This window comes from Capsicum annuum, chromosome 12 (assembly GCF_002878395.1).
Source record: "Capsicum annuum cultivar UCD-10X-F1 chromosome 12, UCD10Xv1.1, whole genome shotgun sequence".
Taxonomy (NCBI): Eukaryota; Viridiplantae; Streptophyta; class Magnoliopsida; order Solanales; family Solanaceae; genus Capsicum; species Capsicum annuum.
In genome coordinates this window covers 31,938,008-31,956,654 of record NC_061122.1, presented here as the reverse complement: position 1 = coordinate 31,956,654, position 18,647 = coordinate 31,938,008, and the positions used below count along the sequence as shown (strand labels likewise).

Sequence of the window (18,647 nt, the reverse complement as noted above, 5' to 3'; positions counted from 1 at the left end):
TTAACCACTTCCTATTTCTTTACAAAGGGGATACAATATCATTTAGTAATTTCTTTTTCACTAGATTTAAACTTTATAAAAATATACAGTTCTTATAGTTGAAGTGATTTTTCATAGGCTTTTCAAGTCTAACAGTTGATAAGTGAACATAGACATATAGAAATAATGATTATATTACTGAAAGCAAGAAATATATTTAAGAATAGATTAACTTTTATGCACTAATGATATAGAAATATTTCTTTAATAAGTGTATATGACTTAAATATGCATTTGTTATGAGGCAAAATATTTTTCTGAAGAAACTTCGTCTTTCTATTAAAATACTCTAAAATTTATAAAATATTTCAGATGAGTATCGGAGAAAACTATAATTAAAAAATGACTCTTTTAATAAAAAATAATTTTTAATGTTTGATTGTTGGAAAATGACTTATTTTCCAAAAATAATTTCCTTGCTAACAAACATTATCCTTTTGAAATTATATTCCAAGAAAGTAAAAGGGTCCAAAGATGTGGAAAAGGATTAAATAAATTTTCCAAGACAATATAATTTCTTTTATGGAATGAGCACTTAGATATTGTAATAATAAAGAATCTAAAAAGTGAAATTAGGAAAAGTGAAGCATTAACAAAAATGTTATTCCAGAATTCCTTATTTATTATTTGTAAGAAGAGACAATTCGAAAGCAAAGAAGTTGGTGAAAAAACTGGTTCTTGCAATTGACTTGAAAAGACATATTATTTGTTTTTATTTTCTTAATATTTTTTTTGGTAAAGTCACCAAAAAAATAGTTGGACACCTCAAAGAGCATAATATTTTATTCTAGCTTCAAGAAAATATATATATCTAGAAAAAACTTGGAGAATTCATTAAGAGAAAAAGTTGTTTCTTATTTTTTGAGTGTCCTTTCTTTCTTCCTCTTCTTTTCTCATACAAAACTTATAACCTTCAATACCTAAATCTTCTATTCACCAAAGATAAAAGAACAAAGAAGAAGAAGAAAACAAGAATATCTATTTTCAATGTGGTAATTAATTTCTCATTGCCTAGTATTTGCAAAGGTAACTTTGAATGTTTGTGCCATGATTCTTGTTCACCTTGCTTGTTCAATCTCCTTTTTATACTGTTTTTTATATTCATTAGTTGAGTCGAGGTCCATTCGAGACAACCTTTCTATATTCATAAGATAGGAATAAGGCCGCATATACATCACCCTCCATCGAACCACTCGCAGAATTACTTTAGGTATCTTATTCTTCTTGTTGTTGGAAAACAAAAAAAAAATGTGTGTGTATTTTGTCATCTTCCTTTGAAACCAATATATTAATGTAATTTCATCGTTTTTTCTAGTATACGAAAGTGGTGGTGGATCAAGGACATGTCTGTGGGTTCAACTAAATCAACTGTTTACTGTTGGAACTAGGTAATATAAAAATAAACAAATTTAGGGGTCTGAGTCGTAATTTTAATTTTATAACAAAAATTAGAATGTATACATAAGAAGATTTTATTTATTTTGAACATAATGAATATGGAATGATATGTTTTTTTTTCTATTGGATAGGCGAGCACAGAGCATTTATATATGAAGTAATCATTGGTTTCCTTTTAGTTTGTGTACTTTGCAAATCCATCTTCTTTTTTGACTTATCTTTTTCGTAGGCATTTAGGCAATGATGCAAATTACTATTTCCCTGTAGCAATATTTCTTATTGACCTTGTTGGATTAATGTGTATGTATTTTCTTCATATGTTTTGGCAGATTTTACGTGGTTAATTTTCATCTTTTCAATAGGCTGGAGGTCTCATGGAGGCTAGACGATCAATGTGAGTTATTTTTTCTTATAATATACAAAAAGTGGTAAGTGAAAATAAAAGTATATATTTGATACAGGGGACAACTAAAAATAAAAAGGGGAGTGCAAAATAATACTGTTAATTTCATAAAAAGTAAGTACTACTGTATATGAAACTAGAAGAAACTAAACTAGTTTCAATCCTCTACTTATTTTATTGCAGACTCCGTTAGCCGCTCAACCATGAGCTAAAATTGAAAATTGTAGGTCCATGTCATTTTCAAAAGGAAAACAATTTTGGTTGAGAGCTTAGAAATTACGTTTTCGTATAAAGTGAAATTAGAAGCTTCGTATTTATAGTTAACACTAAAATATACTTACAAAGATTAGGCTTATTTGTTGGTTCCTTTCGAGTAAAGAACCCCAAAACTTAGAAAGCATGTTTTACTAGAAAACGTATCATACTTATAAGTTAAACTAATTAGTTCTGTTATTCATTTTTCAACTAAATTAATAACCTATATGTAATACTTTCCAACTGCAAAATTGAAAGTAGCTGTTCTCTAAAATATTTTAGCACAAAGTCAAGGTTAATAAGAACTATATATGAGAGGGAAATTTATTGGTTTGGGGGATGGTATAGTAGTTGTATCTCTTAGTTTTAAAATCTTACTTTAATTAGACAAAGCAACCTTTTAGTTACAGATTTATTAAATTAACTAGTTTATTGTGGTCCAACATGTGGTAGGTAAAGAATTGCAACTGTTCAACCTAGGTTTCAAAAATTATAATATTTCTAACATTTGTTCAACCTTTTAATCTCATTTGTAGAAGGGCAGATTAGTTAGTTAGTTGTTGAAGTAGCTAAGCAGTATCATATATCTTAAATTAATAAACTGCAACTACGTATATACTAAAGGTTGTGATCGGAGTAGGTACTCTTTCACCTTCAATTAGAGGTTTAGGATTTGAGTCCAAAAAATGAAATCGTCATTGACAAGAAGAAAATAGATTTTCTAGAAGTTCAGAATTCATAAATTTAAATTCCTTGTTTAGACTCTGCGTCAACCTTATTCAAACCGCCAATGTAAAGAGGTGTCAAGGATATCATCATTCTAATTAACACAAATTACTTACTAATAATTTTTCTTAATTCAATACGTAAACCTATTTTTTGTACGTCATTTTACAGAGAAGATGCATGCAAAAGAAGGTTACAAAAGATAAAAGTGAAGGATGTGGGAAGCATAAAGCCCCTCCAAAACCCTTTTCAAGAGAAGAGTACAAATTGCAAGTTTCATCCTCTAAAGCTTGTCCTATTTCTCATTGTGATTGGCACTTTTTACATCATTCTCTCTTCCCCTTCTATTTGTCAACATAACAAAGCTGACACTATTTCAAGGTATGCTCTACTTCTTCTATTCTTCTATATATATGAGTTTGAATTCTATACATTAACAGTGTAAAATAATTTTGATGTGGAACTAGTTACCTATAAAATAAATATGGTAGCCCGCTACAGTTTAAATTACAAATGTAGTGAAAACAATATTTACATTGCCAATGTCTATATGTTAAATGTTACATAGTTAATTTGTATTAGTCCAATAGCATTGCATAAATTAAGCACACCATAAAAAAACAAGATTAAGACGTGTATATATTAAGTCGTCTTGTTCATTAACGTGGAAGCATGTTCCATAAGTGTAGAACATTTCACTACATCTCTCTCATTGATCCTCCCACAAATGATAGTCAAATGGGGAGGGTGCCTTAGAGTTAAAGAGATTATCTAATGTGCCTCTCCGAAACATGTTTTATTAGGTCTTCAACAGGGACTACACTACTGTCTGTCTGCACCAATACATTCAATATATAAGCTGCTCAAGTCATGTTCACCAACTATATTTGCTTGGTCCCTTTTATAAACAACAATAACTAAGTCGATGTCATTGCTAGGGCTGTTTATCGGTTGGATCAGTTGGATAATTATGCTTAGCGGTTCGACTTATAGGTTATCGGTTTTTAAATATACTAATCCACTAGCCACCCAATAAGATAACGGTTGGTTCGGTATTGGATTAGCAATTAACGGACGGTTATCGGATGGTGTAACAGATAAATTTAAGAGAGAATGAAATATCGAGCGATTATTGGTAGTTCCTCCGTTTCTTCGCCGACTAAGTTATTTTTATACTATGATTGATCTATTTATCAATCTTTTAGGCTTCTTGAGTTTTGTTTGTGTAGTTAATTAATAGGTTAAAACATCGAATCAAGTAAGTTTTTTCTTCTAGACCTAAAATGTATGTAGAAACATTTTTAATTATTGGATTGACAGAAAAAAAATTAAAACTTTAATATTATTTGAATTTTTATGTTTTATATCAAGCTTTGTGAAGGACACATTTGGGTTGTTTCATTTTTATTGCAGTCCTTTGTGTTGTCAAGAATAATTTATGTTTTGGTTTAAGAATTAATTTCAGATTTTCTTTACATTTTAGAGAGTCTGACTGAACTTTATGGTTAGATGTCACAAGAAGTGGCATGTTATTTTCTAAACTAAGAAGTGAAGAGAATAATAAATGAAGTTTTATATGTTGGATTGATAAAAGATACTTATATATCTAAGGGTAAAAATATAATTATAATAATTCTTAATGGGTTAACGGTTTACCCGATAAAAAAATTGAGTAATCCATCTCCGCACCAACAAGCCATGAATTATAAAATTTTGATCCGTTCTCCAACCATTAATCCGATAACCCATTACCAATTAGCCAATAAACTAATTTTGCGGTTGGATTAATAGTTACGGCTCGGTTTTGAAAAGTCCTAGTCATTGCACGTTTAGTAAAATTCCACCATTAAATTCTTTTAGGTATGTGTGTGTGCAATGGATGGATAGAAACTAATAAAAGTGAATGAATCATTCAAGGGGTTCTTATAAAGTATTGGCTTGAAATTCAAAATAGAGGGCCTCATAGCTAATTAGTTGTTTATTAATGGAAAGAAATTATGTAATGCAGGCAACATTTTGTGAACAGATGGATATGGGGTGCTTCAGATCCTAGATACATATCAGATATAGACATCAGTTGGGAGGAAGTATCTCAAGTTTTGGATCAATTGCCTGACCAAAACAAAGTTGTTGAGAACATTGGCCTTCTAAATTTCAACAAAGATGAAATCAATAAATGGACACAAGTTGTTCCTAATGCGAATAAAACAGTCCTGTACCTGGACTACGCCGGAAAAAATGTGACTTGGGACACCTTGTATCCAGAGTGGATTGATGAAGAACAAGAAGATGAAGTTCAAAGTTGTCCTACTTTGCCAAAACTTGAAGTTCCTAGGACACGAATCGATCTCATAGCTGTCAAGTTACCTTGTAGAAATGAAGGGAATTGGTCTAGAGATGTTGCGCGATTGCACTTGCAACTTGCTGCAGCTGGTTTAGCTTCCTCTGCTAAGGGTAAACATCCTGTGCATTTGCTTTTCATAACCAAATGCTTCCCTATACCGAATCTTTATAGGTGCAAAGAGCTCATTGCTAGAAAAGGTAATGCCTGGTTGTACAAGCCCGATCTGAGTGTTCTAAGAGAAAAAGTTCAACTTCCTGTAGGATCATGTGAACTTGCACTACCCTTTGGTACAACAGGTAACATATACTTTATTGTTTTTTCCTTCTTTCGATGTGAATGCTTTTGCAAAGATATCAAATATTGATAGTGTCTATGTTATGGTAACAGAGGAAGTACATACGGGGAACAAAAGGCGTGAGGCATATGCAACAATCTTGCATTCTGCTCATGTATATGTATGTGGAGCCATAGCAGCAGCACAAAGCATTAGAATGGTAGGGTCCACGAGGGACCTCGTGATTCTCGTTGATGATTCGATTGGTGAGTATCATAGGAGTGGACTTGAGGCAGCAGGCTGGCAAGTTAGGACAATACAGAGAATAAGAAATCCTAAAGCAGAGAAAGATGCCTACAATGAATGGAACTACAGCAAATTCAGGCTATGGCAGCTGACCGATTATGACAAGATCATTTTCATTGATGCCGATTTGCTTATACTTAGGAACATAGACATCTTATTTAGGATGCCACAGATTTCAGCTACGGGAAACAATGGCACGCTCTTTAATTCCGGTGTCATGGTGATCGAGCCATCAAATTGCACGTTCCAGCTCCTGATGGATCACATAAATGAGATTGAGTCCTATAATGGAGGTGATCAAGGCTACCTAAACGAAATATTCACTTGGTGGCATCGGATACCAAAGCATATGAACTTCTTGAAGAACTTCTGGATTGGTGATGATGAAGTGGTGAAAGCAAAGAAAACACATCTTTTCGGGGCTGATCCTCCGATTCTTTATGTCCTTCACTACCTAGGATACAAGCCATGGTTGTGTTTCCGGGACTATGATTGCAATTGGAACGTAGACATCTTACAAGAATTCGCGAGTGATGTTGCACACCACAAGTGGTGGAAAGTGCACGACGCAATGCCTGAGCAGCTGCAAGACTTTTGCCTGCTAAGATCAAAGCAAAAGGCACAATTGGAATGGGACAGAAGGGAAGCTAAGAAAGCAAACTATCCTGATGGCCATTGGAAAATCAAGATTAATGATCGACGACTCAAGAGATGCACAGACAGGTTATGCAATTGGAAGGGTATGCTGAAGCATTGGGGTGAAAAGAATTGGACAGATGATCCCTTTTTCCACCCTTCACCACCAACCATAAAGACTAAAAAAACCATAACATCATCCCTTTCTGGTATATAATAAGCAATTTTGGCTTTGTTTCTAATGAGTAGTATGCATCTCAGTGATCAATCTTGTTGTTAGTCATTTGATGATATTTTCAGCTTTGATATATGTCCATAGGTAACATTTTGTGAGATACTTATATAGAGTTCTCCAATTTTACACTTCTGTTATGTATGTTTCTCCACTACATTAATTAAATCCAAGTCTGTTGAACATGTGTAAGGTTGTTTTAAACTTAACTTTGAGTTATTATTTTCGAGCTTTTGTCAAGTACAGTATATATATGCTTAGTATATCAGTATACCTTTGATTTTAAAAGAGGCAGCCCGTGCACGAAGCGGTATTATTTTCGAGCTTTTGTCAAGTATACTATTTATTACTTTCTCCGTTTAAAAAAGAATGACTACTTTTCTTTTTAATTCGTTTAAAAAAGAATAACCTTTCCTTTTGGCAATATTTTAATTTCAATTTTCCACATGACATGTTAGGACTACAAGATTAAAAGATATTTTGGTACATTTAACACAACTTTAATTTAAGGCCACAAGATTCAGAAGTCTTCTTTATTTTCTTAAATTTTGTGTCGTCAAAGTATATTATTCCTTTTTAAACAGAGGGAGTACTATATGCGCAAGGTCGGGGAAGGGCCCGACTGCAAAGTCTATTGTACACAGCTTCAACACACATTTCTGCAAGGGATTGTTATCAAGACTTGAAACTGTGATCTTCTAATCATATGACAACAACTTTATCAGTTACTCTAAAGCTCCACATCAATACCTTTGATTTTAGCCTTACATCTAACAAATAGTATATAATTTGGTATACTTATATATCTTTGATTCAGTTTATATCTAATGAAGGAAAAAAGTTTAAATTTATACCTGAACTTTGTAAAATGGGCTAAATCTGTCTTCCATTAATATGTAGGGTCAAATATACCCTCGTCATTTTAATGTTGATCCAAATATACCCTTATTCAGTAACAGCAGAAGCTTTCCATTACATGAGTACTTTTTAGAAGAGAAAAAGGCTAATTTGGCCCTGAACAATGTGAAATGATCCAGATTTACTCCCTTTCAAAAGGATGAGGACTCATCGTGGAGATTAAACCCTTCCTCACCAACATCGTTGGTTCCTCGTCCTCCACCTCTTCAATGAAAGTTAATAGAAATCGCATCTCAATGGTGTCAGAGGCGCACCCTAGATTGTTGATTGGTTTAAGGGTGTTGGTCTTGAGATGCCATGGCTGATATATGTGAAGGTGCTGTTGGATTTTTTAAAGTTAAAAAGCATTAATGAGAAATCGACGGAAAAGGGAATGGAGGGAAATGAAATAAGAACTTTATACTTCATTGGATAGGAAGAGGTAGATTATAGGGCTATATATAGACTCACTTCTTCTAACTCCCGGGGTAGTTTGGTAGAGTAGATAAAAATTATGAAAAATATGGTGTATTGTTAATACTTGTATTAGTGATATTTGTATTAGTTATATTTATATTTTTTTTATGAAGTGTTTGATTTGATGTATTAAAAATAACATGAATTATATAATTTCTAGAAAAAAGAAAATTTTACACAATACCCACCATATATATGTTGGAAAAGATGCAAATTTTTTTTTTTTTGTTAATGCATGTATTGGATCCATTGTATTGCTAATACCATGGATTTTAATGTATTAGTAACGCACACTTACACAATAAAGCATAGAATAAAAAAATATACCAAATAAGGTATTACTAATACTCATTAAACTAATATATGCATTAACTTTCCAATCCACTCTACCAAACAACCCTCGGAAAGTTGAGAAGAAAGTCTTTCCTTTCGCCCATCTGTACTCTTAAATCTTAATGCGCCAAAAATTATCTAAAACTCTCCCCCCTCTTTTGCATTCTGCATCTTTTTTCAAACGAGAATGTCAGTATCCAATGTGTAATTTGCTTTGTCATTTGAATTCAACAAAGTTTTATAAATTGAAGTCACTTTTATATCCATCCCATCTATCCTAGGAGAAACTAATATGTATACCTTGGATAACAATGAGAAGATTAATTTTTTTAAGGACACATGAGCAAATTGTGGGTTTAGGATAAATTTTTGTTTTCTTTGCTGGACTCGACGAGACTATTTTTATTTGCTACTCCAAAATTGAAGAAATGGGCAAGATATCTTTGAAATGGACATCTTGTAAGATTGTGATAATGTCCTTCATGTTCTGAAATGTAAAAAAAAGTTGGTCCTTGTACTGCTTCTAGTTAAAAATGACTTAAAATATGCTTTCACTTTCAGACAACATTGTGGTTAATAAGAACGAAATGTAAGCAGAAAAAGGTTACTTTATTGCACTTTTATGGTCATGTAAATTACAAAATCTTGTGTAAATGATCATTAATCTGAAAGAATTGCCTAAGTTTTGAATTGCAACAGTCTAAAATGTCAAATATGTTGTGAATCAAAGTATGTTAAATATTCTTATAAGTAAACAACAACAACATACCCAGTATATTCCCACATAGTGGGATCTGGGGAGGGTAGAGTGTAAGCAGTCCATACCACTACCTCTAAAGAGGTAGAGAGGCTGTTTTCGATAGACCCTCAGCTCAAGTTAGAAGACAGCATACAAAAGAATGAAAATCCTAGAACACAATAAAATAACAACGGTACGACATCCACAGAAAATTGTACGTTGCCAAACACAAGACCCCAAAGTCCACCTAAATACTGACAACGCCTCAACCACACCCTTAACCCTCTATCCTAATGCTATTCCTCCATATCTTCCTATCCAGAGTCATGTCCTCAGTCAACTGTAACTGCTCCATGTCACGTTTAATCACTTCTCTCTAGTATTTCTTCGGCCTGTCCCTACCCCGCTAAAACCATCCAAGGCCAACAGCTCATACCTACGAACTGGGGCATCCGTGCCCCTCCTCATCACATGACCAAACCATCTCAACCTCACTTTCCGCATCTTTTCCTCCACTGACACCACTCCCACCTTCTTCCGAATAATATCATTCCTAACCTTGTCAGCCCTAGTGAATCCAAACATCCAACACAACATTCTCATTTTCGCCACCTTCAGCTTTTGGATATGAGAATTCTTAACCGGCCAACACTCCGCTCCATACAACATAGTAGGCCAGACTGCAACTCTAAAGAATTTGCCTTTAATCTTGAGGGGCACCTTCTTATCGCATAGTATTCCTGAAGTGAGCCTCCATTTCAACCAACCAGCCCCAATACGGTGGGAGACATCCTCATCTATCTCTCCATTTTTCTGAATCGTAGACCCGAGATACTTAAAACTCTCCCTCTTACAAACCGCTTGGGAATCCAACTTCACTAACACCTCCTACTCTTGCCTCGAGTCACTAAACTTGCACTCCAAGTACTCCGTCTTGGTCCTACTCAATCTGAAACCTTTAGACTCCAGGGCTTGCCTCCAAACCTCCAGTTTATCATTAACCCCTTGTCGTGACTCATTAATCAAAACTATATCATCTGCAAAAAGCATACACCAAGGCACCTCACATTGTATTTTTCGCGTCAACACATCTATCACCAAAGCGAATAAAAATGGACTAAGAGTTGTTCCCTGGTGCAACCCTGTCAAGACCAGAAAATGCTCAAAATCTTCTCCCACTGTCCTTACCCGAGTCTTCGCCCCCTCATACATGTTCTTAATCGCTCTGATGTACGCCATCGGACCCCTCTTGCCTCCATGCATCTCCAAAGAACCTCCCTAGAGACCTTGTCATACGTCTTTTCTAAGTCAATAAACACCAAGTGAAAATTCCTCTTCCTCTTTCTTTACTGCTCTATCAGTCTCCGCACAAGGTGAATTGCCTCAGTCATGGAGCGACCAGGCATAAAACCAAACTGATTCTCTGAGATAGACACAATCTTTCTCAACCCCCGCTCCATCACCCTCTCCCAAATCTTTATTGTGTGACTCAACAACTTAATACCCCGATAGTTGTTGCAACTGTAAATGTCACCCTTGTTCTTATAAACAGGGATCATCGTGCTCCATCTCCACGCCTCAGGAATCTTTGCTGACTTGAAAATATTGTTAAATAAGTTGGTCAGTCACTTCAACCCTGACCCGTCAGAGAATTTCCAAAAATCTACCAGTATCTCGTCGGTCCCCATCGTCCTGCCCCTCCACATCTTGCGAGTGGCCTCACTGACCTCAACTACCTTAAGTCAGTTTTTAAAAAATTTTAAATTCTTTAGACTTAATTCATACAAATATTCTTATAAATCAGTTCAAAAAAAATTCAAATTCTTTAGACTTAATTCATACAAATATTTACAATATGAAGTGAATACCATCTCGGGATGGAAAGAAGTAGTTCATAACAGTTACTAATGATATAGTGTGACATTGATATGTTTACTTACTTTTTAATAAAGATGAATCAAAGTATGCATTCAAGCAATACAAAAGTGAAGTGAAGCATAATCTAATAAAAATATTTAAATGATAAGAAGTGATAGGGATGGTGAATATGAATCTTGTTGTGAAGAAATATTTTTGAAATATGACATAATTCATCAAACAACGACCTTGTATTTGACACAATCTAATGATATGATAGAAAGAAAGAATAGAAAGCGAAAAGAACATGATGAATACTTTTCTGATAAGTTTTGTTTTATTCTAGAATATGTGGGGACAACTATTCATACAACTAACAAAATACTTAATAGAATTTCTCATAAAAAATAAAATTCATTCCATATGAAAAATGAAAAAGAAGAAAGTCCAATTTAAAACATTTCAAAGTGTGGAATGTTTAGCTAAGAGCAAGTTCTTAAATCCTAAATGGTTAAAATAGGAATGAAAACTATTGATTAGCTTTTCTTAAGAAAGCATATCATTTTATGATTCGCAAATTAGAAAAATTCTAAAAATTTTGTTAAAATATAATTGAATAAGATGATGCTGAGCTTTTTTAAAAATATTTATCTGTATAAAAAGAAATGTAAGCCATTTAATAAAAGATCTAGATCTCAGGAAGATACAAGACAAAAATACTCCTAACTAGGAGAATCTAAAATACAACAAACATCATACGGCATTTATTTTCTTTAGTCCCAAACTTTTGACATTCATGGTGAAAAAAGAGCCTTAAATATTTAAGGATATAGTATCTTCCTCGAAAGCACAGTATTAAAAATAAATTAGTCATTAGTGAAATAGGATTTATATTAAATAATCATATTTGGGAATTGGTTGATCTTTCTTCAGAATACAAATCCTTACAGATAAATTTTTAAAATAATGATGAAAGTTGATGACACTATTAACAAATATAACACAAGACTTGTTGACAAAGAATTTAGATAATGAAAAGTCCTTGATTATTTTAACACATATATGTCAATAACGAGAATCACATCCATTCATGTGCCAATAGTTTTGTCTGTCATGTACAATCTTTAGGTTCATCAAACGGATGTTATAAAAACAACCTTATGAAATGGAGATTTGAAGAAAGAAACTTATATGAAACAATCTGAAGGATTTGTGGTTTCTGAAAAAGAATAAAAGGTATGTAAACTTGTTAAGTTACTTTACAAATTAAAATAAACAAACAAGCAAACAATATAATGTTATATAAAATTTGAGCAAGTAATGTTGTTACATGGGTTTGCTATTAATATATAACAAGTAAGGACATTATTGACTTAAATATTATTAAGCGTATGCTTGGTAGCATGACATGTTAATCATGAGTAAAAACATTATTGACAATTAGTTACCTTACATATTATTACAGAAAAGTACACCATAAGCGGGTGAGCTTATTATTTACTCCCCCCGTTTTAATTTATCAGTTTGATTTTTCTCAACTTTTCACAAAAAGCTATAACTGAACCCACTGCTGACCCCAACTACTTCTACAAGATCGACTCCGTTCTATGAATATCAATAAAAATAAGGTAGATTTAATCAACAACAAACATCAATCCTTTCCCCAAATTCCCTTTTTTCTAGACCAGTCCATTTAAAGCTGCACCCACACACCCTTTTCCTAATTCCCTAGATAAGCCTCTTTACATGACGTGCATTGATTGTATAGACCCTATTCTATCATTACCGATAAAAAACTCAGTCCACTTAATAGACGAGGAAAAGAATAGAATTCATAAATCATAGGTTTACTCCCTTAATACCTCAAATAAAAAATAATTAGTGTGTGAAAACTAACTAAACATATAGTACTATAGATCTATGGGCTATGATTACTTTATAGTCAAATTCCTCAAAGAGGAAAATTGTAAAAACCTTGTAATTGTTTTTATATGTTTTGATTATTTTTTCCTTCTCTGTAGTTGTTACATGCTATTTATAAAATGTAAAACTGGTTGACACGGTCTCCGATGCATTCGAAATAGATTTGGGGAAATTTGAGACTATTTGAGGCTTTAAAAGTCATTAGTTTGACTTCGGTCAATATTTTGAATTTCGAATGCTGAATAGAAATTTGAACAGTTTCATTAGATTCAAAATATTGATTTTGCGTTAGTGTTATGAGTAGTTTGGACCCAGAGCTTTTATTTTATATTTTGATCCTTACTTCAAAAAATAGTTGAATATAGAAGTTTCGGGGGATAAAATATTGTAAACGATCTTTTTTTTTTAAATTAAACGTTGCCATTGTGTCCAAAACATCGAAAATAGCCCAGCAACAAATATAATTTAGTTATGCCAGATCCCAAACGAGTCTCGAGGGTCCGTTCGAAGACTCTCGAGGGTCCGTTCGAAGACTTAGAGGTTGTAGTTTTTAGCTAATGCACAATTTTCTGGTGCATGATACTTCTTCATGAATGCGACTCTGTAATGACCTAAAAATTTGATGAAATATGTGAAATTTATGATTTTGTGTGATTTAACTATTTTATCCCTCCCCGTAGTTGCATTATGGTATTTCTGGAGTGTGAGAGTGATTGACATGATTTTCGATGCATTTTGGTATCATTTATGTGATATTGTGATTTTTGATGGCTTCGAGAGCCTTATTTTGGACTTATGTGGATATCTTTTGATCCGTGCAATGAATAACCAAACAGAATATGCCAGCAGTTCCAAAATATCGATTTTACACTAGGTAGACCTTTGGTTTGGGTCCCGATGCACCCAAGCTCATTTCGATCTATTGATCGAAAAATTAAAAAATTAGAAATATGGGTGTGGGACCTACATTTGATTGAACAATCTCAGATGGAAAATACGACTTTACCAGCAGATCCAAAATGTTGATTTTAGGGTGTTAGCATAGCTGGTGTAATTTTATGGCTTTTAAATCTCATTTCGACCCTTGATTTAGAAAATTATAATTTCGGATTTTAGGGGTCAACTTTGTGAAAATGATATTTTTTTTGAAAATCTGATATCCCCATCGTATCTGGAACGTCAAATTTAATATGGTTGCATAGTTCATTTGTATGTATCGAACACCCCATCGAAGTCTGGATTAGACTAAAAAACATCTTTTTTTGCAAAAGTTGTGCAGAAAAATCTGCACTATTATACCAATTTTGGGGCCTATTTTACCCATTTTTTATCTTGTCTCTTGAGAGTTAAACCCTAAAATAGTGTGAGAGCTTAAAAGTGAAGTTTCTAGGAGCTTAGGGTGCTAGATTAACATATCTTTATTGATTTTTTTTTTATGGATTTAAGGTAAGAATTCACATTTTCTTAGTAATTTCTTGATAAATTTCTTAAAATCTCAAAAATCTTAGTGTTTGATTTTAAATCTCAATTTCACTTTTTTTTACTTGAATAATGTTTTATCTTATAATTACTAGTTTTTCATCAATCTAACCTTCAAAACAACCTCGATTTTTTATTTTAACTCAGATTAGATTTTACCCAGTAAAGCACAAAAATAGTTTTTCTTCTATTTGAACCTCGTTTTTGACTTGTTTGACTTGGATTTTCAGCTGCAGATTCCTGAAAATATGAGAAACATATTTTTGAAGTAAATTTTTGATTTTGCCCTTCTTTTTCGAAAATCCATTTCGGGGGTCTGTTTTAACTCTTAACCAAAAGTAGTCAATATGGTGTTGCTGGTTTTGTTTTAACGCGTAGATTTCATATTTGATGTTTTTAATGGAGTTTGGGATAGTTCGTGAAAAGTACGATCATGGGTTCAAAGTGTAGCAGATGATTTCAATATTCGAGGTAGGTTATAGCTTAACTCTTTCAGACTGGGTTGGGTAGTAAATGATAGTACAAAATATATGTTAAGGGTGAGAACTAATTATAAAAAAAATGGCTATCTATGTTTTGTGCCCGTGTGGGGACCTATATGTGATGTAATTGTTGAAATTGAGATATGATGTGATATGTATGACTGTGTGGGGTCCTATGTGGTGTTGATAGCCTTGAATACATGTGAATAATTGTATTGTGTAGTTGAAATGCCTTATGTGGTTTCATTGGTATATTATGATATATCCATACTTATTGGTATATGAGATATGTGGAAATTCATAAATGAAATGGAAGTAATGAGTGGATATGGGCTCACGTGATTGTGGAATAGTAACATTATGGTTGGTTGTGGAAATACATCATGTGGATTGGGGGTGAAAATATATCATGTGGATTGGTTGTGGAAATACTCAGTTTGAATGGTTGTGAACATTGCATCGTCATTCTCATGTCATCATACACATTATTTCACTTGTTCGTTTTACTGCTTTATATATACTTGTTGTCATGTATGTGTACTTGATTTATATCTTATGTTATTTATGTGTTTTGAAAATACTGGAAACACTGGAATACTGGATATTGGTATCAGATATTGGATTTTATGTACCATTTTCAAAGGATCATGCCAAAGAAGAGTTGTGGATATTAGTGATCTTGAGGTTGTGTGCCAATACCATGCATTATCATTATCATCATAATCATATACATTGCACCCGCTTCATTGTGTTTATGTTGTGTTTGAATTGCCATATTGACTTGTCATCTACCTATTTGTTCTATATCTTGACTTGTTAATGTCTAATTGTTCTATCTTCCTTTAATTGTACTTGATGATCTTGATTATACATGTCCCTCTGTGATTCTACATGTATGTGATAATGTGTATATTTGTATCCCTATAGTGTATGTTGTTGTATTATATATGGATATTATAGAACTGTTAGTGCAAGTGATGTGGGCTACCGTTATAGGATATTTTTTTATTGCAGGTGACATGCCCTGAGTGTATTTTTGTACGCTTTATTTACTACTTTTCTTGGTCAGCCTATGATACCTACTGAGTACAAGTGGACCATACCTACTGAGTACAAGTGGACTATACTCATGCCTACTACCCCCTTTCGGTGCAAGTCCTAGACCGAGTGTACCTCAGCTTACTTGACTCGGGCTATTGTTGGAACTTCCAAGGGAGAGGTTGGACATTCATGCGTCCGGAGTTCACCTCTATCTTTCTATAGTAGTTATGTCTTTATTATTATTCAGAGATAGATATTATTCCTTTGTGGTTATTTTTCTGATGTATTTGACTCCTGAATTATATTAGTAGTTCTTACACTATTGACACCTGGTTTTAGGCATGATTGGTATTTTGGATAAATTCTTTCCGCATTGTTATGATTACTTATATGGTTCGGCTTTATTCTAGAAGCCTTACCTTGGAATATTTGTCTTTTTTTCTCTTTTTGTATCATTTTGGGTGATAGGCTTACTTGTCAAGGTACGCCGCGACAAGTGCCATCATGACCTTTATTTTTGGGTCATGATAGACTCATTGGCCATGAAAGCATAGAAGTAAATTTTTCTTCAATGCGACCGTAAGGGTAGTAACCATAATCATAAAGGGTTATCGGTCTGGGTCAGGTTTCTTTCCTAATTGTAAATGCGATTAGACCGTCGCGAACGCGATGAGTCCTGGTTACCATCCCTTGCAGATATGAAGGTTTGACCCAAAACAAAGGCTAACTTATTTTCCAAGTTAGCGTTGAACCTCATGATCGCAAGGTTTGATCTACGATTGCGAGATACTGTTTACAAAATAATATATAAACTTTATTTTCATGATTTTCCTCCATTTTAGACTTGAAAGCGTAGGAAAGGACAAATTTTAAGGTTTTCTTCATCATTTTTGGTAAGCTCTAAACTTATCTTTTCATTAATATATGACATTAGCAACAAGCAACATATATGACATGTAAGACTAGAATCTAAGTATATGACAAGTAATCAGATCACACAAAAATCTCAAATATATCAAGCAACATCATAATCTAATTCACTCAAGAAACTAATACAACAACCACAATATAACTTGACCCACTCATAAAATTAGTATAAACAAATAATAACAATAATCATATATCCAATCCACTTAAGGAACCGTCACACTCATACATATCTTGTACATACATGCTAAGGGTTTTATGGTTGTCCACTAGTCATGAACAGCAGGAGACAAACTCTTATCCATGTACTATACTGGCATGGTACTCAAGCCAACCAATGAATCATATCAACCAATCCCTTGAAGATTTCTAAATAACGGTACATTCCATAATAATAACTGATATCACAACACTTACAACTACAATACAAATAAGCAATCATAGTTGTATAGTCAACAAGACTTTAATATAACCTCATTATATGTGATTAACACTTTGGATATAATTTAACAATTACATTCCTTAAGTATTCATTGTAATAATAGACAACCATCAAATATATACTTGATCAACTCGAGTTAATTAATTCATGTAAACAATAATCATACTTTAACACACTAAATCATAAGTAGATATGACTAATTGGTTTCATAAATTATAGCATGCACGAAGACCACACCCCAACTTATTCAAATAAGAATCATCAAACCATATTCATTAAATTCAAGTAGTTATTCTAGGACCACACGTTCAACCAAATAGAGTCTAAAATCTAGTAATTCATTCATTAATCTAATCCCCTTTTATTCGTACCGTTTCAATATTATCTATCAACCTTTACATTCAAGGAATTACTAGGTTCAAGACCTACTTCCTTAGCCAATCATTCAATTCTATTTGACTTACAAACTAGTTTTAGTGATACACCTTTATACCTTTTACTTCCTAATCCTTAGCCCAACTTGAGTTTCGGCTCTTAAGTTATGTCACAACCTCCTCATGCTATAATCAGTTCTCGTCACTAACTTTAAGCAAGATTATTCCATATTCAACCTAAATAATATCAAGTTCACCCTCTTTATGGTTTCCCTAGATTATAAGCTCATGCGATCTCCTTATCATCATTTATATGCACATAATTCACATTACAATCCATCATTGAGTCATACAAACATACAACACCCATAAAGGATTCATACACAACTAATAATATACAATTAAGCCTTTATTACATTAACTCCATGTTTTATATCCTGAAACTTCGTGCCCGCAGGCCTAATCATGTTTTCTCCAATCAAATCTACATTATAAATGTGATTACTATCCACAGTCTACTACTCATAAATCATAATCTACCTGGATGTCAAGCTGTTGCAACAAGTAAGTTATGTCACGGATGATCTTCCTTCTTATTCATATTTTAAAAGGCTAAATCATATAATAATAACAACTATATGTGTGATTAATAAGCTATTCTTAAAATAAACGCCTTGGGACTTCAAACCCACTAATTCTACCCTTATTTATGGTCTACAACATTACCCAAGGGTTAATTAGGCATTAAAATAGTTCCTTCACGCTCAACCCAACTTCATTAATGAAGTTTTTAGGCTAAAGGTTTTACATTTATTAAATTCAAGATCCCCCAACTATCCATTTTCATATCTTAGAATCACTAATTCACACTAGAAATTGTTAATTAACAATTCAGAAGTGATTCTAGATGATATTAATCCAACGCGGAGTTTTTTTAAATATCATGAACTTAGGGTTCAATTTTCAAGAATTTCACCATTAAATATTGCTCTAATGATTCAAGGATGTTTAAGGATTGAATAATGAAGAAGAAGATGGAAGAAACTTACCTCATGAAGAATTT

At 33.1% G+C, this 18,647-nt stretch overlaps 1 protein-coding gene and 1 long non-coding RNA gene across 6 annotated transcripts; one reads left to right on the top strand and one right to left on the bottom strand.

Moving 5' to 3' along the window:
* The first annotated feature begins 862 nt into the window (after positions 1-862).
* On the top strand, positions 863-6,798 carry LOC107851439 (UDP-glucuronate:xylan alpha-glucuronosyltransferase 1). Of its 5 annotated transcripts, XM_016696450.2 has the most exons (7): positions 863-1,065; positions 1,148-1,249; positions 1,355-1,427; positions 1,767-1,831; positions 2,993-3,202; positions 4,830-5,461; positions 5,553-6,798. In XM_016696450.2, exons 4-7 carry the CDS (start codon positions 1,812-1,814, stop codon positions 6,596-6,598), a joined length of 1,908 nt encoding a protein of 635 aa, XP_016551936.1. In that variant the 5' UTR covers positions 863-1,065; positions 1,148-1,249; positions 1,355-1,427; positions 1,767-1,811; the 3' UTR covers positions 6,599-6,798. The 5 variants fall into 5 exon arrangements, with proteins under 5 accessions (XP_016551936.1, XP_016551938.1, XP_016551937.1 ...); XM_016696452.2 differs by lacking the exon at positions 1,148-1,249 and having other exon boundaries at positions 863-1,031; XM_016696451.2 differs by lacking the exon at positions 1,148-1,249.
* Positions 4,755-8,154, bottom strand: LOC124889503. Its single transcript, XR_007048547.1, has 2 exons — positions 7,468-8,154; positions 4,755-6,343 (listed from the first exon to the last, which is right to left on the bottom strand). It is a non-coding gene; the product is annotated as an uncharacterized LOC124889503 (long non-coding RNA).
* Between the last annotated feature and the right edge of the window lie 10,493 nt (positions 8,155-18,647).